The 26610-nt window shown below is 41.2% G+C and overlaps 1 protein-coding gene across 1 annotated transcript in view; it reads right to left on the bottom strand.

The window, feature by feature from the left end:
* The window catches only part of LOC122111137 (kinesin-like protein KIF6), a 52997-nt gene extending 28094 nt beyond the window's left edge, over positions 1–24903 (bottom strand). Inside the window, exons 1-4 of the mRNA XM_042683872.1 lie at positions 24854–24903; positions 24638–24785; positions 20037–20146; positions 6630–6759 (exon numbers count right to left, since the gene is read on the bottom strand). Coding sequence (XP_042539806.1) covers positions 6630–6759; positions 20037–20146; positions 24638–24785; positions 24854–24903 — 438 coding nt within the window. The remainder of the gene's footprint in view (positions 1–6629; positions 6760–20036; positions 20147–24637; positions 24786–24853) is intronic.
* Between the last annotated feature and the right edge of the window lie 1707 nt (positions 24904–26610).

The raw sequence follows: 26610 nt of genomic DNA, 5'->3' as shown, positions 1-26610 counted from the left end.
TACTTTGAGGTTATGGCTTATTTCCTTGTTTTACTGAAGATTGTTTCTTTTCTTCCCATTTCCCCCCCCCCCCCTTTTTTTTTTGGTGCTCTGGAAGGAACTAGACTAAAAATGACCTTATTTTGCTAACTTTAATTAGAAATGACAATTTTAAAGATCAGAAGGAACTTTGGGACTCAAGGTTTTGGAGCCTGAAGATTTGTAGTCCCATAACAATGTATATAGAGTGTGTACATGTTAACATTATAGCAATGGCCGTACTAGACCACTTCACTTACTTTAATCAGTGCGTTGATCTCAAACACTCATGGTTCATGCAGCAACACCAGACTGGGTTATATGGAAACAGAATGCAAACTATGCTGTGACATAGAAACACTACGTAAACAACAGCATCCTTCTCTGATGTCTCATACACAAAATATGGGAAGGGAAAAAGGGTCTGGTATGTAAGAAGTGCATGACATTGAAGCTTTCTTCTTTTTTGCACTTAGCATGCATATACCACATTAGAGGAAATGATAGAATTATCTGTTGCCAAGGTGACCCATTGGAAACTAATAATAAGAGAATGCTTTCTGCTTGTAATAAGATCAGAGCCAAACTGCATTTATTTTCCTGCCAGGTACTTTGATCGTCCCAAGCTTACAAATCTTGTAATAAACTTGCTAACTCTATGCCGCTACTCTATCTTCCAAACAAAAGTTTGCAAAAAAAAAAAACCCAACCCTGTTACTATCCCTCTGTTGGTCCAGTGGGATATAATTTTGGAACATTAATTGCAATCCAAATCTTCTTGTGACCCATTCATACTGCTACATGAGGCTACCCGGGCTTTGGCCAGGTGTTAAGAAATGTAATCACGCAGCAAAACTGTTGCTGCTGCCACAAATTAACTAAAAACAAAAAATAAAATAAAATAAAATGGGAGAAAAGCTTTCTAACCCAGTCTCTTTGCTTTAAGGTCTATTTGTCTTTGACTTTCATATCCTCTCTGCAGTCACATGCAGTCAGCTTGGGTTCCAGAAAGGACAGTGTGATGGATAACATCTTCATGACAAGGAACTAAAATTACCCATACAGAAGGGCAGAGACTCGCAGGAAAGACCAACCTCAAAATGGAGACCACTGCCTGGAAAGATCAGGCCAGATCCCAGGGCCAGAATCATCTCACTGGAACCAGAGCACTGCCTTCACTTGATGCCAGGGAAAACTAGCTCTCCAGCATCCAGGAGAACCAGAACTGCGATAAAGATGACCAGGCCACACCTAACACTGGCACTGTTTGTGCATACCTTTGCTCTTTGCCCTAATTCTTAGATTAAAGTCTAATGCTTGGGTCTATACCTCAAAGATAGCTGGAGATGCACTGAAGTACCATCTTCCCTTGGCAGCATGCTATGTAAGAAATCTCCTTTCTCTGCCCTTCTTCATGTCTCTTTATTTGACATATAGTGGCCAGATATGACATCCCCTCCCCATCGCTTTCTCTACATCTGGTGACTTGTTTGAATTCTTGTTTCACCAGGTGCAAGGACTGAGGCAGGCAGCTGTCCTGATTCTCTGGGTTATATTCTTTTGTGAGCTATTGCATTTCAAAGCATGATATCAGACATAGAAGACATGAAATACTGGACTATGCTTAAGAAAACAAAAGTAACAGAACCAAAAGAGAAAATATTTGCTAAATACAAGACAAAAACAAAAGGTGATTTTTATTTTTAGTAATTATTCACTGACCAGCACCTGTGGATGACATTGTTTCTAGATTTGATAGCAATGTGGAAAGCAAGGCCACATTCTGCCCCTCATTGAGGACCCATCTACCAGGCCTACCCGAACACGCAAGAGAAAAGCAGGCAGAAGAATGAATGAGGGCAGAAATACAAAGGTCAATAAAGAGATGAAAGAATTTGGTAATAAAAAATGCAAATTAGAGCAGAATTTTCTTCATTTCTTTTTTTTCCTTCCAAATTGGCAGAACTATCAAGTTTTGTGAAGGGGACCATGAGTTGCATCTAGCTTTGGTGATGGTAAGCCCCAGGCTCTCCTAAATTGGATACGCTCTCAAGATGCTAAAATGGCTGTAATCCTAGCTATTTCAGGAGGCTCAGATCTGAGGATAGGTGTTTGAAGCCAGCCTGGGCGGGAAAGTTTGTGAGATCTTTATTTCCTATTAACCAGCAAAAAGCCAGAAAGAAGGTGTAGCTCAAGCGGTAGAGCACCAGTCTTGGGTGGAGACACAGTCAGCACTCAGAGCCTGAGTTCAAGCCCAGGATCCACACCCACACAAAAATCAAACCAACAAAATGCTAAAATGCATATTCTTAAGTTCCACACTAGAGATTCTGAATCCATCTACCAGAAAGTTCATACAACTCTCACAGGGAAGTTCAATGCAGAGGCCATTGACCAGGGGTGAGGCTAGACTTCAAGAGGGGCAAATGCAAATGATCCTGGGAATGGGACCACCCACCCACCCACCTGCCAGTCACACTCCAAATATCTCCTTCCATTGGATTAGAGTAATTGATAGAATGATTTCCCATGGAAGACACACAGGTATCAAGTCATACTGGCTATTGGTGGGCTTTGAGTTGGGGTCACACACAGTTCAACTTGTATAATATTTATACTCTCTGGCCCAGCAATCCAACTTTTTTTTTTAAAGTTTTATCCTAAGGGCACAATCTGGTTTGAGTCAAAAGATTGATAGGATTGCAGAAATTATCTGAGAGTTCTGAATAAATAAGAAGAGGATGAAGTTGCTCTTAATAACTTTTCCTTAAGATGCTGGCCATGGGTAGAGAGCAGGAGAGGAAAGCACTCTGTGGCCCACATAGTCAGACTTTGTTTTGCAAATGTTTGCTGGTTACCATGACAACCTCTGGACTTCTCTGTAAATGGGAAACTGGGAATCTTGTTTTTTTTTTTTTTTCCTGTTTTTGTTATTTTTCCCAAAACATGTTTAGTGTGTTCTTTTTATCCTGGTAAGCTCCTTCTGTGCTGACAAATTACATTCTGACAGCTAGGTTGTAATCCAAAACATGCTTTCTTTTAAGTATGTGAATAATAAAGAAGAATTTCCAGGAGGTGACAGTTATTCCCCATTTATAATTTTATGCATGTGCGTTTACTTTCACTGTATCCAAGAGATAAACAGAAGTGCTAAATACTTGGAATACTTCGAAAATAATTTGGAAAACACAGCCTCATTTGAAATACTCGACAAATGTCAGTTTGATTAATGTACTCATGGTATAAAGAACGGACATAAAGTTCTGAATCAGTTGGTCGTGGGACAGCACTGTTGGCTATAGAGCTAGGGCAAGAAGCCCAGCTCTTTCTGCCCCTGTTTCCACCAATAAAGTAAGAATCAGGAAGTGGCCAGGCGCCGGTGGCTCATGCCTGTAATCCTAACTACTCAGGCAGCTGAGATCTGAGGACTGCAGTTCAAAGCCAGCCTGGGCAAGAAAGTTGGTGAGACTCTTATCTCCAATTAACCACCAGAAAAACGGAAGTGGCATTGTGGTTCAAGTGGTAGAGTGCTGGCTTTGAAGAGTGCTTGAAATGAAGAGCTCAGGGACAGTGAGCGGCCAGGCTTAGAGTTTAAGCCCCATGACCCACCAAAAAAAAAAAAGAACAGGAAGTGTGTGTGTGTGTGTGTATGTGTGTGCACACGTGCTTATGTATATATAAGCATCTGTATGTATACATCACATATATAACATATGATTATACATGTGTGTGATATATGTCCATACCATACAATATATTCTATGTGATATGTGTATATGCACATATATGCATACATGTATGATATAAACAATTCCAAGTCTATTGAGTAGGCTCTCAGTGCAGTATGGAACCTACTGGTACCAAATTTAAAAAAAAAGTAAAAGCAGAAACAAAAATATCCAAAACCTGCCAGACTTGGTTTAAAAATAACCAAGCTTCACATAGGAAAAAAATGAATAAGTTAAACAAAAGTTAATGCATTAACTGGCACTATTAGTTGGACTTCTTCAAGTTTCAGTTTTTTAGGACACTATTATTAGACACATTCATCAGTAATAGGAAAAGACTTAGAATTGCAAGTGGAAAATATGACAGGTGAGGTTCACAAAGGCAGTTTCTCAGAACTTTACACAACAGCCTGAAATACTGCACGGAGTCAGCTGAATTTAATGTGTACTTCTGCAACAGCAAATGGCCAAGCTTTGAATCTACTAGAGATCACAGAGAGACAAGGCCAGGAGCCTTCTACAGGCCACTGCAGTTGAGGGCTGAGACGGGCAAAGTTGTGGCCTCTTCTCCAGAGGCAGTCACTTCTGGAGGAAGGGCAGTGTCAGGGCAGGGAGTCATTTTCCAATAACACTTATGAATCTATGGTTTCTTCATATGGCAGATCTATAATCTGTTCTCGTTTTTGTTGGTACTGGGGTTTGAACTCAGGGCCTCACTCTGCTGCTTGAGTCACACTCTAGCCCCATATTCCCTATCTCTTGGTTTGCAAATGAAAGAATGACAGGATTCTGCTTATGTTAAGCCTTTCAGCATTTGTTTGTACTCATTCGTGTGTGTGTGTGTGTGTGTGTGTGTGTGTGTGTGTGTGTGTGTGTGTGTGTGTGTGTGTGTGTGTGTGGACCTGGGGCTTGAACTTGGCCTGGGAACTGTCCCTGACCTCAAAGGCTGGTGCTCTACTACTTGAGTCACAGTGCCAGTTCTGGCCTTACTTCCCTGCCCATGGTGGCTTTGAACTATGATCCTCAGAGCTCAGCCTCCTGAGTAGCCAGGATTAAGGCATGAGCCAGTGGCACCTGACAGTTTGCCCTAATTCATAATGTGCTTTTATCTTTAACCATCACCTACTATGACAAATAAGTGCATCAACGATCACACAGCAAGATGTGGAAATCCTGAGCAAATAGAAAAATACAGCACAGCAAAATAAGACTTCTGAAATTTAAAAAGCCCATGTAAACATCTTTCAAATGAAAGATGCAATTTGACACTCCCTAATCTGTATTACATGTGGCACCCAAACCGGAGCTAGAGAAGTGGTCCAGTGTGTTGAAAAAGTATTAAGTTAATAAACAAGAACTCAAAAGAAGGGTTTTGATGCAGTGACATGTCGCCACCCAGCTTTCCATTCTGCACCCAACGCAGTGTTACAGGGTGAGACAGGGCAGGTGAAGGTCATGCAGAGGAGGCTGGCCACAGACCACTTCCCCTCTGGGTATACTAGTCTCTCATTCCACTTGCTATCAGCCACACGGTGACATGTATCTCTAGGAGCAGGCTATAAGAGAGAAATTGCAGCCTGGTGATGGTGACTCATACCTGTAATCCTGGCTACTCAGGAGACTGACATTTGAGGATCACAGTTCAAAGTCAGCCTGGGCAGGAAAGTCCGTGAGCTAAGAATCTTCAATGAACCGCCAGAAAACTTGAAGTGGTGCTATGGCTCGAAGTGGTAGAGCACTAGCTTGAGCGGAAAAGCTCAGGGACAGAGCCCGGGCCCTGAATTCGAGTCCCATGACTGACAAGGGAGGGAGGGAGGGAAAGAGGGAGACAGAGAGAGACAGAGAGACAGAGACAGAGACAGAGAGACAGAGAGACAGAGAGAAATTGCCAGTGATGACCAGAATCTCCCCACTGGGGTCCTGATCTCAGACCTCTCACCATCAATACGACTCCCCCATTCCTTTCCCCTCAGAGTGGCTGAAGGAAAACTTCATGACACTGCACCTCTGATCAGCAGATGGTTAAGGTTTGGGCCAATCCCGGCTCCTGCCTCTCCTTCCCAGATCAAATGAAGGAACTCAGTTAAGTGTGACTGTCAGACAAACAATGGATGATTTTTGGCATAGCCAGATACTGCAGTAAGACACACGTGTCATCTGTAAACACACAGAGCTTGTCCTGTGTTCTCAGTGTTGTTCTGAATTCCTTACAAATATCAATGCACCAATGATTGGAAATGAAAATATGTGGGCATGCCAATGTGCGACTGGTCTGGGGTTAGGAAGAATGAATTGTGTATTTTTTAAATTTCAAAGGTTGTGCAAGACTTTTGTTACAATGAGGATACATTATGGGTTGCCACTGATTAGCTGCAAGGCAATTTGTATTCAACTGAAAAGGAAAACTAAAAGGCAGAAGACGGAATAAAGTAGAAAGAGCAGTAGGCTGAGAATCCTAAGGTCTAGATTTCAGTCACTGTGTACTAATTACATGACTTTATAGGAAAGCGTCCTGACTTCTGAGTCTAAGCTTTCTTGTCTGCAACAGGAGGTCTGAAAAAATGTTTTCTTCCTTCCTTCCTTCCTTCCTCTCCCTTCCTCTTTCTTCCTTCCTCCCTCCCTCACCCTTCCTTCCTTCCTTCCTTGTTTCCTTTCTTTTCTTTCTTTCCTTCGAGATAGAGTCTTGTTATGTAACCCGCGCTGGCTGGAACTTACCATTTTCCTGCCTCAGCCTTCCAAGGACTGAGACTCCAGGTGTGTGCCCCAACACTCAGCCCTAGATGAGCTCACCTGTGAGGTCCCCACTGCCTTCAAGATTCTATCCAGTGTCATGAGGTTAGCAACTAGAGAAGCATTTTTCTCTCATGGAGAGAAGTTCCTTACCTCTGCAATCATTCTGTTGGTGTCCCCCAAGAAGAGCAAATTCAGAGCTTCTTCCTCGGTAGTTGCCTGGTGGAGTGACAGGTTTTTCAGGTGGATGTTCTGGTCTGGGTCTTCCAAGATTGTTACTTTCCTAGGGACATGGGAAGCAATCAGACAAGGAACTGTTGAGAAGATAAAGAACTTCAGGGTTTCTTACAGGTCAATTTTTATTTTTTTTTAAATGACACTGTAAGATGTCTTGAGCGTGTAAAATGGAATACCACACAAGATACCAGCAGCCCTGGATTAAGATCAAACACAGATGTTCCCTAGAGAGTATTACCAACTAGCCTTGAGGCTGAAAATACATCACATGATTCTGAGTTAAAGCCACCTGCCACCGTAGATCACTGCCACTGTCAGATCGTCAAGCCGCCTTAACATGCATATTTCTTACTGAGTTAAAGATGCAGATGGTACTTTCCTACCTAGCTATCAGGAAATGGATTGTAGTGGGGTTTTGTCATAATTCGGTTTCGTACATGGGTTATACACTGATCCTTGTGTTGCATTTCTTATCACTTTTAATTGGCGGGACACTTCAAAGCTCATCAGCTTAGACAAGATAAGAAGTGGGGCCTCTGCCATGCCTTTAGGAGTTGTTTTTTTTTTTTTCTCCTGTGTAGTTTTATCATGAACGTAAGTAAAACAACAACAACAACAAAAACCCCAAAACCAAAAAGCACAACTCTTGCAAAGGCTAATGATCAGGACTGAGTGTGCTGTTGTTTTCATTCCTGTCAGATCTGTTTCTCGAGCCTTTTCCCTTTTCCTGCTGTTCCATCCTTCCAGTCGGAGAGGTAGATCTGGAATTGCACTCATCTGCTACAGTGTTTACCTTAATGGACATTCTGGGGCCGGCAACATTTCCTCCCAGGTGAGTCCTAAGCCTGTTTCCTGAGCTGGCTGTGTTGGTGTTCTCCTTTCAGTCCTTTTAGGACATCCTGAAACCACACAGAATGCCGTCGGCATCACCAGGCTCTGCTCCACAGGCCTCCAGATGGCAGCCCTGACGTCACCACACTTTCCTTCTTGAGTGTTTGACTTCTTAATTTTCAAAGAACTGTTACAGAAGGGAAGGTTTTTTGTTTTGTTTTGTTGTTTTGCTTTTTGTTCACCGATATTGCCCAAGAGTATCGCTGGCTTAAGTAAAACATTTGGAGTCGATAGTGATTAGAAAAGGTGGGCATCAACCAGCACAACTTCAGAAGAAAAGCAAATGGACATGTGTTAGTTTTCTCCTTAGAAAAACTTAGTTAGGATAGCTACACAATGAAGATTCCCCCCCCCCCCCAATACTCTAATGTTGGCATCCTTCTGTTTTGCAAGGAGTTACCTAGCCTTTCATCTGTAATTTGTGAGCACTTAAAACACTAATTGCTGTAAGAAAATGTTGCTCTTCCAGCTCAGCTGTGATCAATGTGTCACTAATAATGACACATTTGCTGAATTCAGGGCTCCTTTTTGTCTCCTTCAACAATGCCCACAGAGATGGAAAACAAGTGCAATTTATTTATTTTTAAAGAAGACTCATAAGTGAGCTTATTTAAAATGCTTAAGAGTTCAGAAAAAATGTTTGGAAAATATGAAGGCATTTTTAATTGAAATGGATGAGTTAGGTTCTATTTTTAGGAAACTCCTTTATTTCTTTAAAAGTCATTTCCATCCTGATCCTTCTGAAGTGCCCCAAAAAAACGTTTGGCTCAATGAAATCCCCGGGCACATAGAAGTCCAAATCCTTTCTCAATCCACAAATTGAGGGTCTGAATATTTTCCCCTGTTAATGGTAAAAGACATCAAGTGCTATTGGATGATAAAAAACAAAACACGAGATAAATGATACAGTGAGGACACTAACCGTGACAAAGGAAGAGAGTTCTGTCTTTTTTTAGCATGAAGTCAAAGAATTCTCAACTCTGGAGCCAAGTCAGCTATGGTACATGTTGGGAGATCCAGACAGACGTAATAGCTTCTCACATGCAAGTTCAGAGCAGGAAGGGGGCTCAGCAGGAACTAACCTCAGCCCCAACCTGAAGCTGAGCCCTAAGAAAAGAGGCTGGTGCTCAGCCACTGGGCTACATTTGATAACTGTATTGTCTCATGTTGTCCATGTTCCACAGGCACTACCTTAACACACACACACACACACACACACACACACACACACACACACACTCCCTAAGACTTGACTGGCCTGTGGCACTGTCTAGGTGTCAGATTTTGTAAAAGGCTCCAGGTGATTCTGGCTTGTCACCAAGTCTTAGGGATACTTTCTTCATCTTTAATGACTACGAAGGTAGACACCTAGGGAGGAGGTTTCTGGTTTCTTTGTCTTCCTTTCTTCCCATCTCATCTCAGACCTGAAGGAAGAGGTTACTAATGTCACTGGTCAGGGGGGAAGGCACAGAGGCGCTGCACCTATGGAGAACAAAGGTACTGGAACTATAAGACGCCCGTCTTTCTGCAGGAAGCTCACCTCTCATTGACTGTGCTGCTGGCTGGTGGGCCCATAGCTAGGGACTTAGGATCTAACTAAACCCCCACGAGGTTCCATGGGGTTTCATATAATTGCAAGATTAAAACAATGCTTGTAACAGGAAGGACCTGTCATATTTCTAGCTACTGCCTTACTGAACATAGAAAGAGGAGAAACTGAGCAAAAATGGAATGCTAACTATGTGATCAATTGTTGGTCAACCTAAGCAGGTAACTGATCAAGGATGGTATTAACGTAGAATACTTACAGGCATAGGTGGAACACGCTTGCTACGCAGCACCAACAGCTTTTGGTGAGCCTACTTTTTTTTTCTCCTACAGCTATGGCTGCTGCAGAACACATTTGCATCTAGGTATTTGCCCAGCTGTGTCATTTAGATCGAAATACAATTTTTTTTATTCACATGCACCTAGCTTTTCTTCATGTAACTTTTAACTGTCTTTGGTAACCCAACTGTATGAATTTGTAATCCATGTTTTTCTCACTATTATCTGATTTCTTGTCTCTGGGGGTTTTAGACAAGTAAATAAAGTGGGGGTGGGGTGGGGAGGGAATTACGTTTAAACGTGTCTGCCTTCTCTGATATGTCTTTTTCTGCTAGGTACTCATTGTGGACACCCTGGGTCCGTTGGAATGTTGGGGAGCCCGTGTTCAGGGTGGGGAGGGCTCTTTCATTGTTGGCTTCCATTAATTGAGAGTAAGAACTTGGCTATTGTTCTTCCTATGTCTTCCAGTAAGCTAAAAAGAGCCTACAAATTCCTACCACGTAGCCAAATGGAAAAGATTCTCTGTTTACAGAGAAAACACAAAGCTTGTTTCTTCCCCATCATTAAGCAGGCTGGGTATACTTAACAGAACTTTTCCACTTACATATCCAAGTCGGGGCTATCAGTGATTTTTTTTTTTTTTTTGCTTGAAATCTAAACATTTTAGAAACATTTTGTAGGGAAAACTATTCACAGGCCCATTCAAAAAGAATCAAATAAATAGTTTGGTGGGTTTCCATCTTGGAAGTAGGATGTTTATATAAGAAACGCTAATAAAGCTTTCTTTCAAGCCCATAAAAATTATAGTCAGAACCAAGTGGTGGACTCAGAACTCAGGAAATAGTTACTGATGTGCTAGAGGGAGAGGGAGAGAAGGGGCCAAGGAAGAAAGCAACTTGAGGAGAGAGACTTTTACGGATGGTTCTTACTTTCTCCAGCTTTGAAACAAAAAAAAAAAAATGATCCCATTGTAACAGAGCTTGAAACACTCTCACTGTAAGGAGCTGTAGCTAGGGCCCAGCTCAGACGCAGCTTCTAGAACAAAATGCGAGGGTGGGGCAGACACATGGCTGTAAGATTTTGTGCAAAGGGGAAACCCACAGCCTGGCAGAACCCTAGCCAAGTTCTCTACCACTTGAGACACAGCTCTAGTCCTTCTGCTTCTTAGCATTTTTTTTTTTTTTGTTTCCACACAGGGTCTGGATCAGTCTCAGACCATGATCCTCCTACTTAGACCTCCTTAGTAACTAGGATTATAGGCATGATTCATCATGCCCAGCACTAAATTTTGAAATATTAAGCACAGAATGTGTGAGCCAAACAAAGCAAGCTTGGGTCTAATGCCAAAAAAGAAAAAAAGCTCTAAAAAATTAGCTGGAAGGTGTACTCAAATACATCTGCATTTTCCGGAGGTGGAGACTATGATTTGCATGTTGAGCAATTTCCCCAGGTTCCCAGGTGGATTTTGTACTCCATAGTTAATTTACCTTTTTTTTTTTTTTTTTTTTTTGTCAGTTGTGGGGCTTGAACTGGGCCTGGGCGCTGTCCCTCAGCTCTTCAGGTCAAGGCTAGCGCTCTACCACTTGAGCCACAGCGCCACCTCCAGCTTTTTCTGCATATGTGGTGCTGAGGGAGTGAACCTAGGGCCTCAGGCGTGCAAGGCAAGTGCTCTACCACTGAGCCACCTTCCCAGCCCTCTATGGTTCATTTTAAGCCACTCCATTATGGTATCTTCAAACTTTGATTTCCTTTTTTATTTTTCCTAATCTCTGGGGCTTGTTCTGGATCTTCTTTTCACTTGAGTCTAATGATCTTATCAGGTGAGCCACAGCATCACTTCTGGCCTTTTCTGAGTGGTTTATTGGAGATAAGAGTCTCATGGACTTTCCTGCCCAGACTGGCTTCGACAGTGGTCCTCAGTCCTCAGCTTCCCGAGTAGCTAGGATTGCAAGGGTGAGCAATGGGCACTTGGCTTTCACCTTCCTTTTTTTTTTTTTTTTTTGTTGGTCATGGGGCTTGAACTCTGGGCTTGGGCATTTGCTCAGCTCTTCAGCTCAAGGCAAGTGCTTTACCACTTGAGCCACAGCGCCACTTCCAGTTTTCTAGTGGTTCATTGGAGATAAGAGTCTCACGGACTTTCCTGCCAGGGCTGGCTTTGAACTGCAATCCTCAGATCTCAGCCTCCTGAGTAGCTAGGATGACAGGCGTGAGCCACTGGTGCCTGGCTTTGCCTTCCTTTTATAACTCCCATTGTCACCAGATGCCCTTCATACTTCCACAGTTTTCTAGCTCCTGTCCATCTATGGCAGTTCCAAAGTGGCCATGCCATTCATGCATGACTCTGAATAAAGATCTCCAGAGGCTGCACTGGGCCTCCACGTCCTTGCCTTCACACTATTTCCGCCTTCCTGCTCATACCTGTTCCCACTCAGGGCTCCAGACAGGTCTATGAACTATCACGGAACAAGCTCCAAGCTCTTCCATTTCCCTGTCTTTGTCTCCACACAAATGCCACGCTACCCTGCTCCACGTCCTGCCCCTTCACCGAAGGACTATGCCACGTGCCATCTCTTCTGTAGGTGTTTCCCGATCCCCTGCACTCTTGTAATTCCTTTCCTCTTCAAGTCCTTGCTATTTGTTGTCAGTTTTGTAAAATGCAGTTTTTTGTATTCTACCTGGTACAGTCTTATACGAGTTTTAACGACTCCACCCTGAGTTCCAAGAAGAGCAGAGACTCAGTTAGGACATTAGGTGCCTAGCATGATACCTGGAACAGAGCTGGGGCTCGGTGAATGCTGACTCTGTGGGTAAATTCATGTGACTAGATTGTAAGCCATAGGGACAGAGCCTATGCAGCCATCTTTCCTGTAATTCCCGCAACCCTTTAGCCATACTTTCTGTACTGATTTAAACTCAGCATCTGGCGATTTTTTTTTTCCTTTGGGATGACAAATGATCAAAAGCAAAAACAAAAACAAGAACAAAAACAAGAACAGCCCACAACACAGCCAGGATTCCAATACTGGATGCTGAAGCTCACTTATTCTTTTACAGTAATAGCTACGACAGTCATTGGGATCCTCAATGGGAGATGCTTCCTTATTTAGAAAAACTAAAATTGTACTGAAGTAGGGTGACTATTTTCTCTAGAGTGAAGACCAACAGTTAGACTGTTTTTCTTATGGCACGTGACATAAGACACTTTCAAAAGTAGAGGTTCTGTTTTTATTTTAAAGTACTAAATGTAGAATAGATTTAATATACACGTGTGTCTATGTCTCTCTCTATAAATCTTATTTTAATATAATTATGGATTATAGCAGTAAGAAATAATGTAGAAAAACCCTGTCTCTACTGTCCAGTTTTTCTCAACAAGAGCTCTACTAGCCACAAGGACCCTGGCAGTGAGATTTCCCATTTATTGCCATTCTCTAGTGACAGATAATGTTGGCTTACTCTGCATAGGTGTATTTTCCAATCTGTATGTTGGTTCTAATGAAATGTCTCTTGGCGGATTTTGCCCAACTTTAAACTGAATTGTTTTCTTGTGGTTGTGTTCTAAGGATTCTTTGTATAGTTTGGTTATAAATCCTTCATCAGAGGTATCTGATAGTTAATTCCTCTCAGCTTGTCACTTAACTTTTTAGTCTCTTAACAGTGTCTTCACAGTACAGAAAAACTTATGTTCAATACAGTACAGTGTATCCTTTTCTTTTTCTTTCATGGATCATGCTTTTGGTGTTAAATTTAAAAATTTATTGTCAAATTCAAGGTCACCTAGATCATCTCCCATGCTGTTGTCCATAAGGTTTATATATATTGTACATTCACATCTATGGGGCTGGGATGTAGCTCAGTCGCAAAGTACTTGCCTAGCAAGCGCAACACCCTGGGTTTGATCCCCAGAAGCAGAAAAAGAAAAGACAAAAAGAAACAACCCATATTTACATCTATGTCTTATTTCAAGTTTAGTTTTCTAAAGGTAGAAGGTCTGTGTTTATACTAATTTTTTCACATGTATGCACATATTGCATGAAGTTTCTACTATCTGTGGAAAATACAGTCTCCTTTCCATTGAAGTGCTAGCACCCCTTTGTCAAAGACCAGATGGAGGTTTGTATGGGTCCTCTTCTAGGCCCATTGCTCTGTTCCACAGATGTATTTGTCAGTTCTCTTGCTAATATCACACTGTCCCAATCCATTGTACCCCTACAGCATGTAGCTTCTTGCCATTAAGCATGATGCTAATGATATGTGTTTTGTAGATATTCTATATCGGGTAGAGAAAATCTCCCTCTTTTCCTAGTTTGCTGAGAGTATTTATCATGAATGGATGCTGGATTCTGTCTAGTGTGGTTTTTTTTTTTCATCTTATTGATAGGGTCTTATGAGTTTTCTTCTTTAGTATATTGGACAACAGATTACAGTAATTGGTTTTTGAATGCTGAATCATTCCTACATCTGTGCAATAAATCCCACTTGGTTATAGTACAAAATTCTTTTAATCACGGTTGGATTTGATTTATGGATACTTCGCTGAGGAGTTTCAAATCACATTAACACTGTAATGGACTCTAGTGGTCTTTTTCTTCTAGTATGTTAACTGCTTTCTGTGATTTGGATAATGATGGTCTTACTGAATGAGATAGAAAGTATTCTTTCTGCTTCTTTTTTTCAGAAAAGAATGTACATGCATTAGACTATTTATGCAGATTATATCATTTGCATAGAGGTATGGCTTTCTTTTTTTAACTTGGCACCATTGTTTTCTTAGCTTCTCAATCATCATCTGGAAAGAAACATTCTTGAGTAACATCACTAAAAAACAGCTCTGATAAAGCAATCACGACTATATATCATAAAGCAGATACATAGTATTTTACACTCACAAATGTATGAAACAGTACAGTCCCACATCTATAACACGGGAGGATACAATTAAAAAGGCATTATTGAGACTTAATTCTACTTTTCCAGCAGAGGACCCAAAGGAGGGTATGTAAAACAATGTGCTTTCTCAGATAGGGTTTCCTCCCATAAGTGGCACAATTTTTTCCCCCCGTTGGTTGTGGGGGCTGAACTCTGGGCCTGGGCACTGTCCTTCAGCTCTTCAGCTCAAGGCTAGTGCCCTACCACGTGAGCCACAGTGCCACTTCCAGATTTTTTTCTGCTTATATGGTGCTGAGGAATCGAACCCAGGGCCTTATGCATGCAAGACAAGCACTATACCACTGAACCAACTTCCCAGCCCGAGTGACACAGTTCTAAGTCCTTACTCTCTTAATGAACATCAGCTATACACCTTTACAAATAGGGGAGGGGGAACAGGAAGGAAAAAAACCCAAACAACAAAACAAAAACCATACTCTACCTCTACTGCAGTCATTCAACCATGATTGAAGGAAGGCAAGCAAGACTCAACCTAACAGTATTTGACCATGTCTGTTAAGTTTGAATGGTGAGCACTCCATAGAAGGAGATGTCAAAGTAGCCAGGCACTGCACATTGGGACACATTCAAGGATACTGACGTCTATATTTAATCATCTGTTCGAGGATAACTGGTGCTGGCCACACACACACACACACACACACACACACACACAGGAAGCTTGCTATTTTTATGACACAGTAATTGGATTGAACACAATCAAAGTTCAGTGGTAACTGATCTTCCCTTCCTGGGTGAGTGAGCAGGTGGTTTTCCTTCTTTCATCCTGACATATATGCCTTATTTCCTGTTCTTACTTTATTGCAATGGCAAGTATTTCCAGTCTCTGTTGAATAGGAATGGCACAAGTGGTCATTCTTGCCTTGCTCCTGATCTTAGTGACACAGTTACATGGGACATCAGCTGTACAAGTTTGCAGATGCTCTTTAACAAGTTGAGACCATGCTCCTCTATCCTCATTGAGGTTTCTATCATGAATGAATGTCAACTCTTCTTTCCCCAAACTTAATATAATTTTCTTCTTGGGCCTGTAGATGTAGAGATGACACTGATGGATTTTTCAAATATTGACCTAGCTTTGCAATCTGTAATAAGTCCAATTTGGTTGTGATATATACTTGATTTTTGCATTTTTGTATCCAACTGGCAATGTCTGCTAAAAATGTGTGCACATATGCATTTGAACTCAAGGCCTTATGCTCTTGCTGGTGCTCTACCACTTGAGCCATACCTCCAGTCAAGCTTTTGGCTAGCTAATTGGAGATAGTCTTCAGGACTTTTCTTCTGGGATTAGCCAAAGCACTATCCTCAGGTCTCAGTCTCTTGAGTAGTTAGGATTATGGATGTCTGGCCTTTTTGAGAATGTATGGGCCTACTATTAGTCTGTAGTACATTTGTTGTTATTGTCTTAGATACATTTGGGGTACTTTTGGTCTGGTTTTGGTATCAGGGCTATGCTATCTTCATAGAATGACTTATTAAGTATTTTCTTTTCTATTTCTTGAAAAAGATCGGTCTGGTAGAATTCTCTTAAACTATCCTGGCCTGGAAATTTTTTCTTGGAGAGCTTTTAAATTATGAATTCAGTTTCTGTAATAGCTATAATTCAATTATAAATTTCATCTTGGCAGGGTTTGGGCTAATCATTTTTGATTGCTAATTTCTACGTCAGTATTTCCCACATTTACTCAATGATACAGCAACATTTGCAAAGAAGCAATGGACTTTAGTCTGACCTTATATATACAACATCCACATGCAGTGTATGAACAAAACGTCTAAAACAAGAGAAAGGGAAAACCCATTAAGATGGAAGAGAAAAAGAAAAGATAAAATGTCCTGAAGGTAATATTTGAGGAAGCTACATCAAACAATGGAAAAGAAGCTGTTGCTGATGACTGTTATCATCCAATACTGAAATGACCTTGCACTTAATTTTATACAACTAGGTCCAGTATAAGAATACTGCAATTTCCCACTGTTAAACTGTTATTGAAATGCAAAAGGAATCAAATGTGTATACTGCTGTTATCCCTTTAATGAATGGTTGCTAGGGAAGAGAAGCCAAAAGATACTTTGTCAACTATTTTTGCAAAGCATTCAGAGGGTTTGGGACATTCTAGCTGCTAACAATGAAATCAATGAACTAGAGAGATAGGATTTTGGAGTTAGAGCTTGTCCCAGATCTAGACTGTGTGAAATCAGATTAACAGAGCATGCTCTTAATCCAATCCGGGAACAGCAAAAGTCACATTTCATTTCATTCTTTATCATCTTAGTAAAAGGAAAATCATTCTACCCACTCCCTAAAACCTAGCAGACTCAACAGCAGTCAAATCCCATTTTCCCCAGACCAGAGGACTCTACAAGTTTTGAGATGCTCTGGGATTTCAAAGTGTAAAATACATCTGAAGTAAATTAGTGATAGTCATAGATGTGAGAATCCCATTTATTAATATATTTTTATTTTAATGGGATTGCCTATCACACAATTACAGTTCAAAATATAAGAACATCCATGGGGGGAGGAGGGTTGAGTGGGGAGGCGGGGGGGGGGGGCGGGGAGGAAGGGGGGGAGGATGGGATGGGAAGGGGAAACAAAGGAGAAGGCTACAATGCTTGATAAGAAATGTACTCATTATCTTGCCCATGTAATTGTAACTCCTCTGTACAGTACTTTCACAATAAAAAAAAGAACATCCATCAGACAGTGTGTGTGTGTGTGTGTTGTGCAGTGTGAGAAGAAAAGCTGGTCACATTTTTAGAGATGAACACCAAGAATATCTACTAAGTAGCAAGCACGCTGAGAACACAGAGTGAATTAAGGCGCTGTCCCTGTTCTTTTCCAAGAGTGGAACGTCAGGAAGTATCTGAATTCCTTCTGATTTTCATTTTTTAAGCAAAGAAAAGTCACCAAATAAGTCTTTCCCTGTGAAGATCACTAATACTTTTAACTCCAGACATTGGAGGCTGGAAGGCCACTAAGTATTATTTAATCCAATGCTTGTCTTTTATAGACAGAGAAAAACACAGAGAAATGAAAGCATTTATCAAAGATTATAGCCGAGACTGGAATCTAAATTTCCTGACCATCAATCAAGTACTCTTTATGTTACAAGTCCAGTGGCTTTTTTTCCTCCTCCCTTCTGCCCATAGTTATGCAGTATCTAATCATGCCAGTTAGATTCAGATGAATAGAACTCAGCCCCTGTTCTTCTCCCTCTCCTCTCTCATTTTCTTTTCTTTTCTTTTCTTTTGGGGGGGATCCGGTTGTGGGGCCTGAACTCTGGGCCTGGGCACTGTCCCTCAGCGCTTCAACTCAAGGCTAGCGCTCTACCACTTGAGCCACAGCGCCACTTCCGGCTTTTTTCTTTTTGCTTATGTGGTGCTGAGGAATTGAACCCAGGGCCTCATGCATGCAAGGCAAGCGCTCTACCACTGAGCCACCTTCCCAGCCCGTCCTCTCTCATTTTCAAAGCATCAGTTTAATAGATAATTTTAAAAATTATTAAAGATTTACCCTGAAATAGGCAATGGGGTCATTACCAAACTGTGTAATTGTACCTCTGAGAAATTTAGTATCCATATAAACATCAGCATGATGTTCATAGACACCAAAGTTATATGCAAGTCGTCATCATCATCATCATCATCACCACCATCATCATCACCATCATCATCATCATCCACTCAAGGTTTCTGACCTTTTAAACTAACTTCTTAATATTCACAGCCTCAGTGTAAAAATTGTGACGTCTCTTTTGCTGTGCTAGCATAGAAGTGCAAATATGGAGATTTTAATGCTTACTCTACTGCTAACCAATTAGTTGTGCAACTCTGGGAAAGTCTCCTCAATCAGCACAGTGAGGAGAGTCCCATCTTCCCCGATTCAGCTTTCTTTTCAAATTCAACCGAATCCAAGGTTTGTTTATTTTGTTTGCTTCTTTCCATATTTCTTGGGTTCTTTTCTCCCTCTCCATGCTAGTCTGAGCCAAACTCTTCTACCTGGGTTAGAGTTAGTCTTCAGGCTGTTGAGATTAGGAGGGACTCACGGAAAGCAATTTCAAACAAGATTTAGTCTAGAGATATGTAGGACAGATTGGAGCTAGAAAGCGAATTAAGAATAAAGACCAATCTCACACAAAAAGTCTGTCATTCAAGTCCTTCCAGAAAAGGCCTCCATTGGGTTTTTCCAATGAACCTTGTTTCAGTCCAATGGGCTGAAACAAAATATAACCTTGGCATGTGATTAAACAAACAAACAAAAGGCTAGAAATGTGTCTCTCATACGCTCTTGAAGCTGGCAAGATCAGGGCACCAGTACAGCTAGGTCAGATCTGTGACAGCCACCTTTCAGATTGCAGACTCTGATTTCTCCTGGCATCCTCTACGTGATGGAAGGCACAAACGAATTCCCTTGGGCACTGACTCTACTTAGGGCGGCTCCACCTTCATGAGCCAATCACATTTCACATCCCACAGGCCCCAGCTCCTGATAGGTCACATTGGTAACGAGGTCTCCACACGGGCATTGCAGTGGGATATTGGGACCACAGCATCCTCAACACACAGCCTTCTCAGGCACATACCCGTGTCTCATATCACATCCTTCTTGTGGAAGAACTTTTTCCATTCTCCATAATGTTTATTCTAACAGTTTTTAAAGTCATTATCTTCCCTGGGAGCTCTTTCTTTCCTCTTTATTCTTCTGCAAGTATTTAGAATCCAAAATAACAAGTTCATTTCCCAACTTGCTCTCACAAATGTTGTAAGCATAAAAGAAATGATATGCAAAAACTCAGCCAACACTAATGGGAAAAATATAGAGTACAAAGATTAGAAATTATTTCTTCTTATCTTTTGCAAATTAAAATAACTGGTTGTTGATCTTTCTTTTTATTGTTGACCTTTCTTACAGAGGATTGATATAATTTTTTCTCAATGATTGCAGAATAGTTAATAAGGATATTAAAAAACCTTTTTTTTCTTGGCCATAGGCAACTTTTGATATATGAAGATCTTACCAATTAATATGTCTAATTGAGGCAGATACTGAAACAAGCAGTGAGAAATGTTAATAAATGAGGGTAGGGTGGCTTACTCCCTTAGAAGATAAGCTTTGAGGACTATTTCTATTTCAGTGTCAATCTAACTGATTAATAACAATCCAGCTGAGTGATAATCAGAAATGATTATGAGTGTTGATGCTAATGACAGAAGGGAAGGATTTGGGAAAATTTTCAATTTCTCTCCTCATTCATATTCTCAAACTCTAATTGACATACTTTTCTCCAGAGAAAGGCCACAATTAGAGGAATTCCTGGGGTTTGTGGAGAGGGGTAGAGTAACAGTGTCCTATCTCATCAATGGTCAATGCACCCAGAATGTTCTCAGAGTCCTCGTGCTGTACTTATGCCAACTCCAAAGGACATTTTTCCCCCAAGAAAGGGGTTTCAAAAAAATTTTAGTTTCTCTCACTACTGTCCATTTGACATAACAGAAAAAATAACCACTATATTTTACAGAGAAATTCTGTTATCCAAGATTTTGCTAATTATGATTGAGAACAGAAGCATACAGTGTTTCAGAGAAAACAATTGAAGGGGAAACATCTGAAAGCAATTTCCCCCCATTCTTTGTTGTTGGGCTACTCACGGCAGGTCTTCCAATCTGGAGGCTTCATGTCTTGGATCCAATAGATCGTAACCACACTCATTGTAGATTTCCAAGTAGGAAATGTGTGTTGTGTATATTTTGCTGCTGTCCTGATTAGAAAAGAGAGAGAGAGATTATTTAATGACTATAAATAACAATTCTGCTTTTAGAGAAAGATGAACACGCTTATCCATGCAATGTCTTCATAGATTCTCTCCTTTCCTCTTGACTTTTATATGGTTTACATTTTCAGTTCGTGACACTTTCAAGTTGCCATTACCATATGCATGAAGCTTTTTTTTAATGGCCAACACCCACGATTACAAGTAACTTCAGTCTGTTATTTTTTTTATTGGTTCCACATTATACATAAAATGTCAATAGACACTTACAATGAGCCAACTTGGTTGCAGAACTGTATAACACACCATCTTTTACTTTCCAGACCCCCCCAAAAAGTTAGAGAAAAACAAACTTACATTCTGTGAATAGACTATTTGTAAAAGAAAGTAGATCATTACTTTGGTTCCAAAACTTCAGTAGCAAAATAGTTTCCATCTTCAATCATAATTCCTTTTTTTTACTTTTCTAATAAAAAATACTTTTCTGATGACATAAATAGAAAATAATGAAAGTAAGTTCCAAGAGACAAAAAAATTGGCTTTGCTCCATCAGACAAGAGTTCACTGCCTATCTTTTGTTTACTGTTTTATTTATTTATTTTTACTTTGGTTTTGTCCCAAGGGGGAGAGTCAGGGAATACTCAGCTCCTGGTTAGATAAAAGGTATATGCTCTTCTCAAGGCTGAGATGAGATGGGCTTCAAGCAGACGAGTCTAAAAGTCAAGGTTATCATTCTTACTCTCACTTCTGCTAACAGACAAAAGGGACCTGATCTCTGCAAGGTGCAACATAGCAGGTATTCTCTTTCAGCTCTTCAGAAAACTCCAAGTTCAGTTTTCTACACAAAACATCCTATAATAGTGTCTTTTTGTTCTTACCCAAATACCACCACTTCTATTTCTGAAAATGTTATCATGCTATGCACAAAGGCAGAACACATTCAAGTCTTCCGGCCAGAAGGCTGGCAGGCGTGGGAGGAGATAATGACCGGGAACAGTCCTTACTGGCCTCAACTCACAGACAACACAATCCATTTAGAAGGAGAAAGGACCAAGTCATGGAAACCAGGAAGAGGATGGTGGCTTGAAAATCAAAAACTAAAATCCAACAGGAAGTATGATTCAGGAGTCTAGAGCATCTTCCTGGCAAGCATAATGCTATGAGTTCAAACCCCAGAACTTCCAAAAACTAAACTGCTAGTCTAGTCAAGGCCTAGTTTTCATGCTTAGGCCTCGGTTTTCCTTCCCATTAAAGTAAGAAATGAATAAACTCCTATGTCTTTTTAGTTGAAAATGAATTATTCTTTGGTCCTCAAATGGCTCAAACTATACCAATACAGATGATAGTGCCTTCATAAAAACAATGTGGAGGCAATTCTTTGCTCACATGTGACTACCCTGAGCATTCAAGCTGTGGCTGAACCTCCATGTGGTGGTGTTCTGTGAAGATGACCACAGATGCTCAGCCCAGCACTGGAAATTCTACTGCTAGGAGGGCTCTTCGTGATTTCATCAGATCTACACGGCTCTGGCTTGCAGCTTGCTTTAGTACAGGTATGAGAGACAATGAACACAGGACAGATTCTGTGTGGCTGTTGGTATAATTCAGTGTCTCCCACACACACACGCCATGGAACATTCCAGGGAAATCTGTGCCGTGGTTGATAACCACACTCCACTCTTCCCTGAAAGCTTTTGGGGCTCAAGGATCTCAGGTTCCCTTCCCTAGGACTCCATGTCCTCCTGAAGCCCATGTATTTCTAACAGTTATCTGAACATATTTGAACTAGTCCCCAGAAATTATGGTTTGCCACTTCAGCAAACAGTTTCTGAGCTCTTCTTAGCATCAGACAAACTTGTGTTTGGACACTGAATATTTCTACTGTGTGGTCCAGCACATGATCTTCATTCAGTTCTTCACCGTGAGCACACACCAGGGAGTAATAATCCTGATCTCGCAGAATTACTGTGACAGAGAAATGAGGCCCTGAATTTGAAATCTTACCCGAGGTGTGTGGCCTACAACAGGTGCCAGTGAACCACTGTTGCTCCTGCTGCTATTATTATTGCTGTTGGTGGTGTTTTTAATTACTAAGTCTACAAGACTCCAAGTGGAGGATGAAGTATGCGAACCCAAAAGGACAGAAAGAGAACAACAGAAAGAACAGCCAACTTATATGTCGGTCTGCAGTCGAGCAACCTTCTTCCAGGAACTAGAATAAACTACAAGGAGTTGAGACGACATCAGGTCTTCTCCTTGAGATGAGAGGGGTAAGGCCTCTGGCTCCTCTAGCCTGGGTTTTTCTGGACTTTTACTGGCATACACACTCAAAATCCACAGAGCAAAGCTACCTTTCCTTACTACTCCTTTCCGGTGTCTTGCTTGCCAGACTGTAATGTAACACACATGTTTCCTGCAGACACTTTTCTCTTTTGCTCCCCAAACAAGTGTGAACCTCATAACACTCAAAAAATAATAAGCAGTGATTCCTAAAATGAATGTGTTCAATTCTCTTCTCTTAAAAAAGCAGTGACAATTTGCTCTTCTCGCCCTCACAGGCATTTCAGGACCCATAGGCACTGGGCTCTTAATTTACCTTGAATTAAAGGCTTTGCACAAGTCAAATGTCTTGAAGAGAGCTCCAGTGACTGTCCAATGCAGTTAAAATAAGCAGGTTGGCTGGGCACTGGTGGCTCATGCCTGTAATCTCAGCTACTCAGGAGAAAAGTGGAAGTAGCTCTGTAGCTCAAAGTGGTAGAGCGCTAGCCTTGAGTGAAAAAGCTCATGACTGAAAATAAGTAAGTAAATATACTGTGTTTTAGGAAGATCTAGGTCCTTTCACAGGTTACTTCGGCTGTACATTGCCAATCATTTTTCTCCAAGTCCAGGGGGTTACTTGGGACTGCTCCATATGGGAACTCTAACAATAAACCTCATGGGTGAGAAGTTCTTGGGAGATATTTCCATGTCCAGAGCTCTATGTTAGGAAGTTCAACTGAATTAGAGAAGTTGGCTTCATTTGTTCTGAGAGTTTCAAAGGCTTATCTGAAAGTGGTCGGGGATCACTTTGGCACACGCACATGTATGAATACACACGGCTGTGGTAATAACAGTCATGCACTGTCGTGCACTGTGCATCTGCTCCTTCACACGCTGTGTGCCCCTCCCAGCACATCCAAAAGATGCAGGCCACAGGCAGCCACGGTACACTTTGTCAGAACCAGGTCAGTCTACAGCAACTCCATTGATAGTCCCAAGACCACAGGCTTTCCTAGTAGGCCACAGTAATAAAAACTACCCCAAATTATACTCTGACTTTGTGAAATGTGAGAGTCGAACAGGTAACGTCAGAAATAAATGAGCAACTGAAAAGAAGAGCTTTGGCCACGGACCCTCCGTCATCCGCGCCCCTTTCCCTTCCACATTCTCTGGCTTGCAGAGCTGGCACGTTTGAGCTGGCGAGAGATGAGCTGAACTAATGGATAATTGCTACTTTATGGATGGCAATTAGAATTATGCAGATCTCAGCGATTTCTTCTCATCTTTGCAACTCAAAATGCAAATAACCTACAGAAAGAGGACTTTTTGGAGTGACTTTTTTTTGTTAAATGACCTAGTTAGGACATTTGTTATAAAGAGTATGTGCAACCCAGGAATTGCTGGAGCTAGAAGAGATGCTGAAAAGTCCCTGCTTCCACAAGGTTAAGTGCCTCATCCGAGAGCATTTGTTTAAAGACAACCAAGAAAACAAAGCGAGCCTGAGCTGTGGAGACAGTATATGAGTATGGCAACATGCACTGGGTTTGGTTTGACAGACCAGCTCAATCCCAGGACTGAGCGACAGATTCACTGTTTTTTTATGGACCTAAAAGGCAATCTTTAACCAGAGGCTCAGCTTTCCAAACTATAGAATAGGATACTGACTTTGTTGGTTGTGTTATGTGTTAGATAGTGATAAAACACTGGGCATATAGAAACCCTTGAGGAATGGCAGATCTAATGCAGCTGGAGAACTCCTCTTTATAATAATCATGTTCATCATAGCAAGGTTTGTTCTCTGATAAACTCCTCTGGCTTCTTAAAAGCTACCACAAAATCCTTTCTAAATGCTTTAATGGCTACAAGAAAGGCCTAGTGTGGTAAAAGGCTCTGCCACAGTTTCTTGTTGAGAAACTCCAGCTATTAATAAGGTCTGAGCTGGTAAAAAGGTGTCATCTGCTCTTTTAAGCTCCATGGGTGTGTATGATATGGAACCGGAGACTTTGCTGAAGTAGCAGCAGCCTTTTAAGTGAATAGGAAGAACCTTAATTTCTACTTCTCCAGCAAAATCCTAACCTTTCCTTAAATGTAAAGGCCAGAGTTATTAGGCAGTGATACTTTTTCGTGTAGTTACAATATGATATAATGTCCTAGCACATTTCCTGGCCACAGTAAATGTGTGCTGAATATATCAAATACAAAACGAGCTTCACTCTGTACCTTCTGTAATTGCTCAAAGATGTAGGATAGCGTCCTTGGGATGATGCCTCTGTCGCTGTAGCGCTCGGCCCCACCCGTGATGGTGAATGTCTTACCACTGCCCGTCTGTCCGTATGCAAAGATGGTACTGTTGTAGCCTGCCAACACACTGGAGGAAGAGAGAGAACAATCTGAATGTCAACATGGTGACCTGCATCCATATGAGATGACTCGTACGGTAGCGATCTTACCAACACTGCAGAGATGGTACAATTGAAATACTTCATGATGCAAGTATCTAGCTAGTATTTACCTTTTAATCTAGGAATCTCAGCTCACTGGTATGACAAGATAACTGTAATAGAATCCAATCATCTTTAATATTTTCTTCCTATTTTATTACACTAAAAGTGAGTCAAGGTATATGTTCATAAAGAAGGTCTGGGTATGCCGCATCTGCAATCTGGCAAACAGTCTACCTGGCATCTGGTACCTCAGATGATGAGAAACCATCCCTTGAACACCAGAAGTACACTTCGTGTGCTGCTATAGAACACCATGTATGTACTCTGAGCACTATTATAGAACACCAGATACACACTCCGTGTCTTCTACATATCTTGTGTAATTCCCCAGCTAATGTTTAGTACCCACTGAAAATCCTCTAGGACTCTCCTTCCATTTCTTTCATTTTTTTTAAATTTTTATTTTTTTATTGTGAAAATACTGTACAGAGGGGTTACAATTACATGGGCAAGGTAATGAGTACATTTCTTATCAAGCATGGTAGCCTCCTCCTTTCCATTTCTTTCTTGGAATGTCTTTGTGCTCGAAGATTACTGGTTCCCATGTGTTCTTCAGGCCTGCCTGGCAGCCCAGAATCTGCTGGTGGTCTGAAGAGCCCTGGACCTTCTCAGCCTTTACAAACCACCACCTGTAACATAGGCCTTTAAAGATGCACATGACATGATGCAGGCTTTGAACACTGAGTCTTTCATCTCTGCTACAGAAAACAGTAAACTCTTGGTGCTGCACTGTCTCTCTTGTTACAAGGGACTCCTTGATCTTCAACATGTTTTCATGGAACCAGCTACGATGATGTCAGCTAATGGCACCCATATTGTGAGGTTTTTTTTTCTTTGTAAATAGTTTGGTTCCTCCGAGATCTTTCTTCATGGTCCACGCTGAGATCCTTTCTCTTCTACTGCTATGGCGAGCCTGTGAACCACTCTCTCATGCCTGCATGCTGAATGACCTGTTCTTACAATGTCCAGTCAAAACACACCGTGGGGCACAGAGCTCATTATCAAGTGGTCAGTTATATCCTTGGCATCTTACATAAGAGCAAACTAACAGTAACATCTTCAGCAACAAATCGATGCATGTTTTTTTTTCCTCTGCAAGTAGGTATGCAAAATTACAGGACTTAATACAGGGAGGAGGCAAAAAGTATCAAGGCTGTGATTCAACTTTGACTTTTGAGAAGCGTGGTGATTTTTCTTCATGTGTTTTGGCATGGAGACAACATACTGTTGAAATTTCTCAGCCTGCAAGACACTGGACTCACCAAGATGCATTTAGGTGGATGATGACAGAATCTTTTTCCTCCACAGAATGTTTCATCAATAAAACAGAAATGTCTCATTGGCAATGTCATTAGAATATAGGGTGTTTCTTAGCCATAACTGTTCTAGGTAAATGAAGTCTATAACTTTAAAAAGTAGACCTTAAACCTTTTCATTCTTTATGTGAAATTTTCTAAAACACATTAGGCATTATCTGTCTTGGAAAGCAAAAGAACATGAGCGCATGAACACTTTCATTTTAAAAGACAGAGCTAGCAAAGGTAGTCCTGGAGCATGTTCCACTGGCACCCGCTAGTCATTACGTCTGCTTTTTTTTTTTTTTTTTTTAATGTGTGAATCTTTCTTTATGCTGAGGGATGTCTCTGCATATCTGCCCCTAATATGAGCACCCCCTACTGTCATTGACTA

This window comes from Dipodomys spectabilis, unplaced genomic scaffold, assembly GCF_019054845.1.
Source record: "Dipodomys spectabilis isolate Male_0828 unplaced genomic scaffold, ASM1905484v1 ptg000085l, whole genome shotgun sequence".
Taxonomy (NCBI): Eukaryota; Metazoa; Chordata; class Mammalia; order Rodentia; family Heteromyidae; genus Dipodomys; species Dipodomys spectabilis.
This window is presented reverse-complemented; position numbering and strand designations above follow the sequence as displayed.